Genomic DNA, 12455 nt, shown 5'->3' with positions numbered 1-12455 from the left:
AAATGAAAGAAGCCAGAAGCAAAAGGCTGAAGGCTGTAGGATTCCAGGTATGTGACATTCTGGATAAGGCAGAAATATTGGGATAGATCAGTGATTGCCAGAGATCAAGGGTAGAGGGGTGGATAACCTCAAAGGGACAGTCCTGGGCAAATTTTTGGTACTGTGGTACTGGTGACCTGACTCTTTGCATTGTCAAAACACCAAAAAGAGTGAATTTTTACAGTGTGTACATTTACAATAACTGTTAAAAATAACACAAAGATGTAAGCTAGAGAGAGGAAGGGAATGCCATGTCAAAGTAGGCTGCTTAGGAATGAAAGTCCAATCCCAGTTCAATACTGAGCACAAAAGGTAATAGGGCTGTTAAATCATAAAGCTATCATAAAGATGCCTCATCTGCTACACAAAATAAATGACTCTTCAGTGGGTTCACATTTTAAAGGGGAACATATAAACAAGCAGAGGGCCACCTGCCCAAGGATGCATACATAGGCTGACACAAGTTTCTTAGCCTGGGGCTGGGAAGGCTAAAGCCCAATATGAGCTAATTTGGTTCCCAAATCCTAAGAGACAAATAAAGGGGGGCTTTGATAAAAAGCTCAACAGGAGCTAAAGGAACAAAGAAAGGCTAGAGCCTCTGTTTGAGGGCAGCTGGAGAATGAAGACAGATGACAGTAAGAAAAGTAGCCTTTAAGCCACAACAGCCTTGTGGCTTCTAGCGTTAGCTTTGAGCCTGTGGCTGTGACACACAGCTGCCATCTGGAGACGCCATCTCCAAATGACAGAAAGTCTCTTAAGCACTACAGTTGCAGAGCTGTTGATTATATGGTCACAACACATATCATCAAGACTTTACATTCGAGGCCGGGACCTCAACAATTACTCTCATCCTATTTTTCACCCATATTCTGTCAAGGAAAATACACATAAAATTGGAATGGATAGAACAAGCAAGCAATAATAAAGGGAAATATATACCTCAGGATAAATGCTGAGACAGTAATAGAGGGTCTAGCTATTGTAAGTAAGTCCAGATTTGCTGGCCTCGAGGAATACTGGCATAAAGAGAACATGTCAGATTTGTGATTAGCAGAGGCAGGGGGTGGGGGGAGGGGGAATTGGATGAAGGTGGTCAAAAGGTACAAACTTCCGGTTGTTAGATAAAGAAGTGCTAAGGATGTAATGTACAACATGATAAATACAATGAACAGTGCCGTGTGCTATATGTGAAAGTTAAGAGAGTAAATCCTGAGTTCTCATCACAAGGAAAAATATTTTTTTCTATTTCCTTAATGCTGTATCTATATGAGATGATGGATGTTCAATAAACTTATTGTGATAATCATTTCATGATGTATATAAGTCAAATCATTATGCTGTACACCTTAAACTTATACAGTGCTGTATGTCAGTTATATCTCAATAAAACTGGAAGAAAAGAAAATAAAGATTTGAACCATGAGGCACAGCAGTTTACCAAAAGAAAAAAAAAGAACATGTTGGAAGGCTGGAAAGAGCAAAAAAACTATCCCAATTTTCTTTTTTTCCAGATTTGTTGAGGTATAATCAACACATAAAATCGTATATATTGAAGGTGAACAATGTGATGTTTTAATATATGTATACATTGTGAAATGATTACTGCAATCAAGTTCATTAACACATCTATCACCTCACACAGTTACCATTTTTTTTTGGTAGTGAGAACACTTAAGATGTACTCTCAGTGAATTTCAACTATGAAACATAGAATTATTAACTATAGTCCCATGCTGTACGTTAGAGCCCCAGAAGGAAGAAGAAGGCAGCCTCTGGGAACTATAGTCTGGTGAGACTGACAGCACTGATAGCAAAGTGTTCTAGAATATTTAAACATAGGCTTATGAGCAGTTAGGAGAAGAAGTGGGGATCTCCAAGTGACCCCAAAAACAAGTAATTGAAGACTGACCTTGTTTCCTTTTTGGGTATGGTCACCAGTCTAGTAGAGCAGGGGAAATGGTAGGTGCATTATGTGGAAGTCAGTGAGGCATGTGACAATGTCGTTCATGCCATTGATGTGGATGAGATGAAGAAATACATCCACATGGGAGAGGTGACAGTACAGTTATGGAGATTCATAACTGGCTGAACAAAAGAGTACTGATGGGAAATTGAAACTAAGAACATGGTAGGAAAATTGTTAGTCATTATGGAGTAGCTACGGTGTGCTAGTCACCATGCTTTATATTTTCATTTTCCCATCATCTCATATAGTTCTCCCAATAGCTCTGTAAGGTACAATATGTAGGTATTTATCCTTATTTTGCAGATGAGGAAGTAACTTGCCCAGGATCCCTCAGAAAGTAAGGGACAGAGCTGGAATTTGAACCCCAGGTTTGTCTGGCTCTAAAAGCCTTTTTTTTTCTAACTATAATTATCTGTCATTGCAGCATGTTAGGCTGCTGTTTTGAAGTATACATTTACATTTTTGATTAGGTACTATAGCCATATGTTTCAAAACCCCAAAAGTATAAAAAATTATGCAGTAAAATTCTCCCTCCCACCCCTGCTCCCACACTTACCCCCACTAAGTCCCCCCATCAGGAAACACTGTTAATAGTTTCTTTACACATATACAGCGAATCTTATTTTCCCCTCCACTTTATCACATAGAGTAGCATATTATGTCTACTGTTCCCACCAATGCTTTTTAAAATAAACTTAACAATGTGTTTTAGAGGTCTTCCCCTATCACTCCAGAGCAAGCATGAAATGTAAACGAAATAACATTTATAAAATACATAGCACAGTGACTGGCACATAATACGTGTTTGTCCAGGGTCAAAACTGCTGGAAGGTGGAGGAGCTGGGATTTGAATTCAGGCCTGTGGCCTCTGCGATCCACATTATCTCTTTCTAGAGATTATAAAGAAAACAATGTGCTGACAACAGGATTGAAAGTGCCTTCTTCGTGATTACCTTCAGATAACTCAGGCAGAGTTATCAGCTTGCCCAGAGCTGTAGAAATCTGGGAGCAAGTGGTGGCCCAGAGGATTGGGACGTACCTCAGAGAACGGTTTCTGACTCTAAGCTAGGAGTCAGTTTAAGAGAATGAAAGAAAGTTCAAGATTAGTGAAAATGGTACCAAAGTACATGCACACTTTGCTCTAAAATATTGATCTGCTTTTTACTGGTTAACTCTTGTTTTTGTTTTTTTTTTTAAACCTTCTTTGCAAAAAAAAAATGGGTTACCTTTTTTATGAAAGAGACAGAATAAGCATGGATTTGAAGTCAGACAGACCTGGGCTTAAATTCCTGCTCTGCCACCCCTGAGCTCTATGATTCTCTAAACTGAACTTCCCTGAGCTTAGTTTCCTGATCTGTAAAGTGGGGGTAATAAACCAGTTTCATAGGACTGTTTTGAGAATCAAATGAAAACGTGTGTGTGAAATATATCTAGTCCTGGGAATGGGAATGATATTCCCTGAATCAGTGTCTGGGTTTGAGCCACCGGCTCATCCCGTCTCAAGCAACAAAACGCTGCTGCCATCTGGAGATGCCATCCCCAAATTACAGAAAGTCTCTTAAACACTACAGTTGTAGAGCTGTGGATTATGAGGTCACAAGACCTTACAAGGAATGCTGGAACCTCAGATTGTACTTTCCTGGCCACCCCTCCCCCCTCAACATAGATAACCGTACTGAGTTAGTTTTATGCCCTGAGACTAAGTCCCAGAGATAGCCATGAGACACTTGACCCCAAGGCCAAAGGCCACCATGTGGCTTATTTTTTTAATGGCTTTATACACATTTAAAAATAACCAATGAGGCAGATTAATATTAATCATAGGGCTGTTGGACCCTCCCTCCCGAAAGTACCTTCTGCACCTGTTGCTTTTTCCTATCTACTTCTCCCACTTACAGTCTCCTACAATCTGGCTTCTGCTCCCAGAATGCCAACCAGCCAGTAAACATTTCTTGAGCATCTACTTTTGACATAGCTCTATGGGGTGTCATACGTGGCTCCTTCTGTTAAATAGGTAACTATTTTGTTGAGGGTGATAAAAAGTAAACCAAAGAGGCAGTATATAATGAATGCTGAACGAGCAGTCCAGACAATAACCATTTAATTCAGAAGAGGTATACAGTAGGTACTCAACAAATAGTCATTGAATAAATGAATGAAAGAATGAATGGATGATGGAGAGTTCAGCATGGGCCAAAGCAGTTAGGGAACAGCATGGCTTGCAAAGCACAGAAACAGCATGGCTTGCAAAGCATGGCTTGCAAACAGTTAGGGAATAGCATGGCTTGCAAAGCACAGAAACAAAGAATCTTAGAGGTGGAAGGGATATCAGACATTGCGTGGTCTAAATTTCCTTCTAATGCAGGAATCGCTATTCAGCATTTTTCACAGATAGTCCTCCTGCCTCTCCTTAGAAGGGTCCCTAGATCATGGAGCCTTTCCAAATTTGGTCTCACTCTTCATATTTATCTCCTACTACTCCCTCCACATCCCATCTCCTCTAGTCAGGCTGGATTCTTCCTAGCTCCTTCCTCTTACACGTTAGTTCTTACCTCTATATCTGTGGCCATCTGCTTTGCTGAAGGCCCTCCCATCCCCTTTCCAGTTCTCAGATCCACACATCATTCAAGGCCTAGTCTCAATGTCATCTTTCATGACCCCTCCCCTGACTTCTTTTTCTTAACTCCTATCGCATTTACTGCTAGCACAGAGTTTCACGCTTACTTGCCCTCTGCCTGCTAATTTTATTGCACCCTCACCCATATCTCCGAGCAGAATGTAAGCTTCTTGAGGGGGACAAAACCCTACCTTAGATTTTATATCACCCAAGGCTTTCATTACATAGGATTAGGTATACAGTAGGTACTCAGTCAATACTTAATTATAGATGGGCAACCTTAATTCTAGACAGGTGAGATCACACAGCAAGTCAGTAACCAAATTCATGACTGGAGACCACAGCCCCTGCTTCCCTGAGCTGCAGCTTTGGCACAAATGAGCCAAGCTGGGTGAGGATGCTTCAGGCAGGGCCTAGGCCTTAGGCCAGATAAGGCCCTTCCTGAGCCTGAGAAGCAGTGAGGATTACCTCGGTAGTCTAGGGCAGGGGCCTGTGGGACCTCTTCAGCATATACTTCATTGTAGCTTTCATCTGGGTAGTAGCCTGAACCTAGAATGAAGAATATATCAAGATGACATATTGGTTTCTTACACAAGTCCTTCCCAACCTTTTCCCCTTTCCAACTTGGTCCCTTTCTGAGGACATGAGACTCCATGGGTGGGGAGCTAGGTGGCTATTTAGTGGGGAAAATCCTGCCTTGTGAAGCAGCAGAACTATTGTGGGCAAACGTCCACACCTCAGGTGCACAGAGGGTGAACTCATGTTGGGGGAGAGGTGGGTGGCTTACTGGTAGCACTAGAAACCTCCATTCAAAAGAAAAAAATCAAAATTCTTGACCAGCCATGAATCCTGCCCATCTGGACTAGAAATGACCCATTTCCTTGATGTAACACATGAGTTTTGGTGAGACACTGATGACCAAGCTCTGAGGATGGACAGTTGTTGTCCCAGGTAGGAGGAAAACATAGAGCCTGAGCAAGGGTCTTTCCACTAGTGATGGGCCTTCTCACAATCCTCAGAGGGAAATAATTCCTCAAGCTCCCACCAGCCCACAGGGCACCAGCCTTTTGCCACCTGGTTGCCAGGGCTAGGGTTGGCATGCCAAGGCAAAGAGGGAGGGCTCAAAAGGCGAGGGGGCATGAGAAGAGTTTCACTTCCTGAGCAGTTTGTCCTGCTTTGGAGAGATATCTAGTTCTTCTAATCATCAGGAGCCTTAATAGGGGGCTGCTGAGCTAGAGAACATTCCACAACCACCCTCATCCCGTTAAGTGGGCCACTCCCTGGTGGAGGCCAGTCTATGGCTGTCCGGGAGACTAAACAGTGCGTTCCACCAGACGGCAGGAAATGGGTCATGAATACGAACTAATTGGAATACAACTTAGTCCTTTCCGGAGGGAAGTTGCCGGAAGCCCTCTTTCCAGCCTTCCAGAGCCCTAAAGCACACACAGAAATAGAGCAGCCAGCCGTGCTGGAGTCAGAAGACAATTCTGCATTCCCAGGAGAGGGTGTGCTTCCAGGACAGGGCTGGATTTTAGTGCTGAAGCCCTTTGGCCTGTGTCAACACTCCGACCACAAGCTCGCCTGACTCCTCTCTGCGCAGAGGCACAAGGCCCCCTGCACTAAAGGGTGGAGCAGAGCGCAGATGATGAGGCTCTTCCAGTCCCCACAGGCATAGGCTGCGGGTGGGGGCGTGTTGGGAAACCAGTCCAGCTTGATGAACAAGGGAATGAATCAAACTGAAAGTTTGCCTTATGAAATCATGTCCTTGTTGGTTTGCCCTCATTCCAGAGGAAAGAGTTCATTTTTTCTCCTTCCCTTTATTTTTTCCTGGTTTCCCATTTCGCTTCTTCTCCTGGATTTCCTTTATTTCTTCTTAGGCCTCCTCTCCCTTGCTCCCTCTTTCCCCACCTGGGAAGTTTCTTTGTAGGGAGGTGGGAAACAGAATTCTTGTCAGCTGTTTCAGTTTAGTATCAAAGCCTTACAGCGCCTGTAAACAGGAGGACAGATGTGCACGATTCTCTAAACTCTTTGGTCCCCCTACCCTTGTTCCAGAGCTTGCTTGTGAAGAAATGCCCAGCAGGGAGCAAGCCTCTGTTTACCAGAAGAGCAGACAGAGATGTCCAAGGCCTGTGGCTGGATAACAACAACCACAATAACAACGGCTGCTAACATCACTCAACACCTACTCTGGGTTCAGTGCGTTACATACGTCATCTCATTAGATCACCCTGACATCTCAGTGAGGTAGACACCCATATTGCTTTCATATACACTTGAGGTAACAGGCTCAGAGGAATTCAGGGAGTAGCCCAAGGTCTCCCAACTAGTAAGGAGCAGAATGGGCATTCCAGCCCAGGGCGGTTTGATCCCCTCGAAACCAAACTCAGACACTCCACTAAAGATGGCGGTAGGGGAGAGCTTTGGACAACGCCCAACAGGAATAAAAATCCAAAATCATTCTCGCAATTCAGCCTTTTTTCACTCTATGTGTGCGGGATCGAAGGCCACCAAGCATTTCACATCATTCCAGAATTACAGGGGATGTGGGAAAGCTGAGGGGAAGACTCAGTCAGATAATTACAGTCTTCACCAGGGTACAGAGGTGGCTGGCCCAGTGCCAAGTCTGCTTTGTGACAGGAATAAGTTGGGGCCACCTTACCACTTTAAGCCTTTCCATTTCCCCTCTTTGCCTGTCTTTGTGTATTTTTTGGCAAATATTAAGATACTGAGAGGAGATATGGGAAACCAGAGGGTCCCCCCTTCCCACCTTGTTCTATCTGCTTGTCCCTCTTCAGTCCTGGTTGGGAGAGATTTGGGCAGCATTCCTTGGTTCCTTTATGCTGATCAGTGGTTATTCTGTGGTCTGTTACTGGGTTTCTCCAACTTCCACAGTATAGTCAGACCCTCTAAGCACTACCCTTCACAAAGGTGTGGTTGGAAATGTAACTGATAGTTGTTGACAATTTTAAGATCCCCCCTAATGCTTTGATTATGATAAGAAATACTGTCTGACTTCCTGAGCTGCACAGATATGCCAATATGCACTTTTAACCCACTGTTGGCTTGATTTATATTCTTAACGCTTCCCACCCCCTGCTGATTATTCTTGGATCCTTTTTCTGATTAGCCAGGAATCCACACTTGGCTGCTTTCCTTGTACTATTCCCATTGGAGGACAAAGCTATAGTCATGAACAAAACAGTGCTGAATGCTTAGAGAGTGGTCATTAAATATCTATTGAATGGAGAGATGAACAGGTGGGATGGGGCAAGCTCTGACAACTGAGCTAGTGATGTAGGGGAGGATTATTGGGAAATTTCCAAATTTCTCTCATCACATAGCCTCCTAAGAAAAGAGAAAGGCAGAATGAGTGAGTTTTCAGGGCTGTCAGAGACCTCACCAGCCTGGGGTCCTGAGAAGGAGTGATGACCATAGTGATTCTTGTGAGAAGTGGGGAGTAGCCACCTTTGCAAACAGCCCTTTGAGAGTTTCAAATGAATCCAAGTCTTTAAAAAAACTGCACTGTCCTTAAGACTCCAACAGTTCAGGCTTCCACCCTGGGAAAACTCAAGACCTTTGTGTGCCATGAGGTTTCTTATAGTTATTCAAAATGGGGCTTGAGCCATTTAACCTCCACTCCATAGTCTCATGGTCTTTGGCCGGATTTTGGTGTCATGTACTTGAACTGAAGCTGGGGGGAGGTTGGGGAGGACAGCTGCACATGGTATCTCCTGGGGACTTGGGGCTCCTATAACCCCAAGCAGTGTGCACTCTTCCAAGGGCTTGACTTGAATTTCTTCATCTCAGTGTCAGCCCTTATGCTTCACCCCCTACAGAGCCAGGTTAAGCCAAGGAGGGGAAGAAGTGTGCATATTTGTTGAAAGCTTGATGCAGCTGTTCCAAACAGAGCTACTGCCAGAAGCCTCCACCAGGAGCTAAGGGCATGTGGAAAATTTTAGCTACAATGACTGCAGCTGTGATGGAAGCAGTTTCTTATTTACTCATCTCTGGATGTTTTTCTAACTCCATTAGTTGGGCCTGTCTCCTGCCCCTACTCCCCCCAGCCCCCGTGAAGGCAGACGCTGAAAGCCACAGAATATTCTTAGCACTTGGAATGCCAGCTGGGCCCCATCAAAAACCCCTGTCTGGCACCTCATTATCCTTCCTTCATTCCTCCCCTTCCCCTCTCCCATGTCCTTGCTGGGTCTGTTCTCTTGAGCTCCCTATGTCTCCCCAGGGGCAAAGGATGAAACATTCAGGGATCTAGAAATGCCCATCCCTTCCAAAATAAGAAACAAGCCAGAAGAAACTGAGGGATTCCTGTTTAAGAGAATGTGGTCTGAATTGTCACTAACAATCTTCAGCAGAAAAGGGCTATAAAAATCTCATCCTATAAACAAGGTCTGGGAGGAGGGAGAGAAAGAGAGAGAACGTAAGTGGAGAAGCAGGTAAGATAGTGGCCTCAAAAGCCATGTTGACCAACCTTATTTTTTAATATTTATTTATATTTATTATATTTATGAAGTATAGTTGATGTATAATATCATATAAATTACAGGTGTACAATATAGGATTCACAATTTTTAAAGATTATACTCCATTTATAGTTATGATAAAATATTTGCCATATTCCCTGTGTAGTACAAATAAGCTACAAGGATATATTGACCAACGTCATTTTTATGCTGGTGCAGCCTGTTTTCAAAAATCTCTTATCAGTTTGCCTCAAAAACCTCCCTCGGTAGCCTTTTGCAATGTTTAACCATCTTTGTTGTTGAGGATAGTTCTTCTCTGTATCTAATTTAAGTGTCTCCTATTGCGGTCTAACCCTTCCCTTCTCTAACACTTGCTCTAAGCCCTGCCCTTCCTGGAGATAATGGGCAACAGCTCCTAGAGCTTACCTGCATACCATGTTGGCGTCACTGCTGGAGTGAGGAAGAGCAGCAGGGAGAGCGCTCCTCTTCGAGTTAGTTGAACGGCCATCCTTGAAAGGGGGAGAAGGGGGAGTGGGAGGGTCGTTTAGGGAGACAAGAATAGGGGTATGTGGCCAGAAGCACCAGGGCAAAGGAGGATGACTTTCAGAAATCAGCCATCAATGAACTTCCAAAAGTGAGAGAAAGCAGAAATGCAGTATCTGCAAGGAAGAAGAGAGATTTTTAAATTAATGAATGCCTGTTATATGGTCCCCCTTGTAAGGATCTTCCACTTTATAGAATAACAACACTCTGTTTGTTAATTTTGGTCTTTTCCTCCCAGGAGGAAGAGGGCATAAAACAACCAGTTCTCACTTGACCCTGGTGATATCTGATGCCAATGTTCCATGGTCCAAGTTACAGAGAGGGACAGTGAGGTACCAAGACGAGGAAAGGGCCAACATTAAGTCATATAGAACCAAGAGGGAATCCTGCAATCTAAAGGCACCAGTTGATGGTTTCATCCACTTAACTAGTACTTCCTAACAACAAATCTGGGAAAGTGTTAGCATATATGGACTAAGAACTTGAACTCTAGAGTTACACAGATCTGCATGTGTATCCAATTCTGTCCCTATTAGCTATGGGGCTTTGGACAAATTCCTTACCTTCTCTGAGCCTCAGTTTCCTCATCTATAAAATGGGAATAATAATAGTATCTACCTTATAGAATAGACTATTGCCTGGCACATAGGGAAGCAATCCATGTACATTAGATATTATTATTACCAACTCCATCTTGAACAGGACTGGATGTCTCCTTTCTGCAGTCTCTCAGGTGGTGAGTATACCCTGGCTCTGTTCTTAGCTTTGGGCTTTGAGGCTTAGTGGTTTAGTAGTGGCTTCTAGCTTTCAAGTCCAGCCTAACCTTCTAGTTTTACCCTGCTGAGCCAGCAGGAAGTCAGTGGGGTTGGAAAGAACCTACTGAGGTACGTGAGGAGAGGGTAAGCAAGCTCCCACTGCCCTCTTACTACCCGTCCTGTCCTCACTCTAATGGGATGAGAGTTGTGTGGTTCCCAGTAGGCAAATACTTCATAAATGACAGTATTAAAACTTGCTGCCCATTGGTATAAACTGGCCACTGGACTTCTCAGCAAGCACCCACAGGCTTTCAATGAAATGCCATGCTCGGGGGAGGTGTCAGCCCCAGAAATGGAGGAACAAAAAGATGGCAGATTCTGGCCAGCCTCCCTAAGGGGCGTGAGAAGTCCAAGAATGGCAAAAATTCACTTTCCAGTTCATTACTCCCTGGCTTCAGATTTTGTCTAGAGAGTTTCAAGGAAGCAGGATGGGAAGAAGTAAGAGCAAGCGGGGGAGGCAAGGAAAGTGGAAAGATGTGGAAAGGAAGCTTAGCAAGAAAAGACAATCTACCAGAGCTGAAGGCAAGAGATAAAAGCAGAAAGAGGGAGTGAAGGGATGAGAGAGAGGAGATTAAAGAGAGATTCAGGAAAATGAACAGCTAGATGCCCTAATCATTGACCACTCTCCCACATGCAACTTCCATCCAGTTCCTTGGTTTGGGAGCAGGGGCTTTCCTTTGCAGACCCAGTGCTCTGAATCTGTGACCCCTTCCCTGCCTACCTTCTCCACAATCTCAGACTGAAAACCTGACTCATCACAGGGGTCAGCCATCCCTCTGCTGTGGGCCGGGAAGGTAGTGGGAACATATGTCTGCAGCCAGGTCACGGCTCAAATGGAAAGCAGCATGTGGTCCAGTTTCATAAAAGAACTTCTTCCTCCCCCCACCCCACCTCCAAGCCATGTTGCCCAAGTCCTGGGTCTCGTTATCCTCCCGGGTTGTGAAATGGGGTAGTGTGGTGTGGACGGATGAAGCAGCAGATCTTACCTGTTGTACGGTTTTTTTGTGTTCTCCCTCTCTCCTTCTCTTTCTCTTTCTCCTTCCTCTCTGCTCCTCTCATCAGTCGGAAAAACTTCGACTTTTTTACATTCCTAGAACGAGTGGCTCCTGGTCTGTCGGGGCCTCCGGGATTCTGTTAACACTGCCCAGATGTTAGGATATCAGCATCTGCCAAAAGTTTCCTTAAAGCTATATTATCCCCAAAGCTATAGCTGCTCCTCCCTCAGAAAAGAGTTTTAGAGAGGTGGGGGAGAAGGAACTCAAGGATGAGAGGAGCTCAATCCGTCTGCTGCAGAGCAGAGGAAAGTGTGAATGGCGCTGGCCCCAAGCCTGTGAGTATAGTAATGACTAACAGGCTGGCTAAAGGGCTTCCAGAGATGTGGTGCACTGAAGAACACTGTTTTTTTTTTTTTTTAAATGACTCAGCATGACCTCAGGATTGAATGAAAAGGAATTCCACAAACTCCTAGGAGAGGGGAAGAGTGGAGCTGATTTTGACATTCCCTGCAGATTTCCCCTGTAATTCCTTAGTACTCTTCATCCCCAAGTTGCCCTGCCATCCCTATGTACAGGGTCAGATCCACTTTGAATCCCTCTCTGATGACCTAACTCCTATGGACTTCAGTTTCTGATAAGATTATGTTGCTGACAAAAAATACCATGCACTTCTAGCCTGCAGAATCAAAACTGATTTCCTGTAATAAGAGTGGAGACAAAGGATGCTTAGAGAAGCTTTAGGGGGAGGTTGTTTAAGCCAATTGAGATGATCTATCTGTGCATGGGCAAGGTTATAGCTATTGCTAAGCTGTTTCCTGGTGATCTTTTATGGAGGGCTGTGTTTCTCTTCACTAAGCAAGCTTTGTTCATTTTAGTATCTGATAATGAGACTGTTCTACCACAGTGCAGAACAGCTCCTGATACTTTCCCTCCACTTAGAGTTTAATTTCCATCCTTTTAAATGCATTGTCCTGGAAGAAATTTTTTTGGCTGCTGTAGAAATGA

General features: G+C 44.1%; 1 protein-coding gene across 4 annotated transcripts in view; it reads right to left on the bottom strand.

Annotated features, from left to right (window-relative positions):
• The window catches only part of SRPX2 (sushi repeat containing protein X-linked 2), a gene marked incomplete at its 3' end in the record, with an annotated part of 39107 nt that extends 27287 nt beyond the window's left edge, over window positions 1–11820 (bottom strand). The window contains exons 1-3 of one of the 4 annotated variants that reach the window (XM_082609892.1): window positions 11442–11820; window positions 9524–9756; window positions 5091–5171 (exon numbers count right to left, since the gene is read on the bottom strand). In XM_082609892.1, coding sequence (XP_082466018.1) covers window positions 5091–5171; window positions 9524–9605 — 163 coding nt within the window. In that variant the 5' untranslated portion in view covers window positions 9606–9756; window positions 11442–11820. The remainder of the gene's footprint in view (window positions 1–5090; window positions 5172–9523; window positions 9757–11441) is intronic. The other 3 variants (XM_082609891.1, XM_082609890.1, XM_082609889.1) reach the window with 3 other exon arrangements.
• Between the last annotated feature and the right edge of the window lie 635 nt (window positions 11821–12455).

This window comes from Mesoplodon mirus, assembly GCF_964341445.2.
Source record: "Mesoplodon mirus genome assembly, chromosome: X".
Lineage (NCBI taxonomy): Eukaryota > Metazoa > Chordata > Mammalia > Artiodactyla > Ziphiidae > Mesoplodon > Mesoplodon mirus.
Note: the sequence above shows the minus strand (reverse complement) of the source record. Positions and strands in the feature narration are given on the sequence as shown.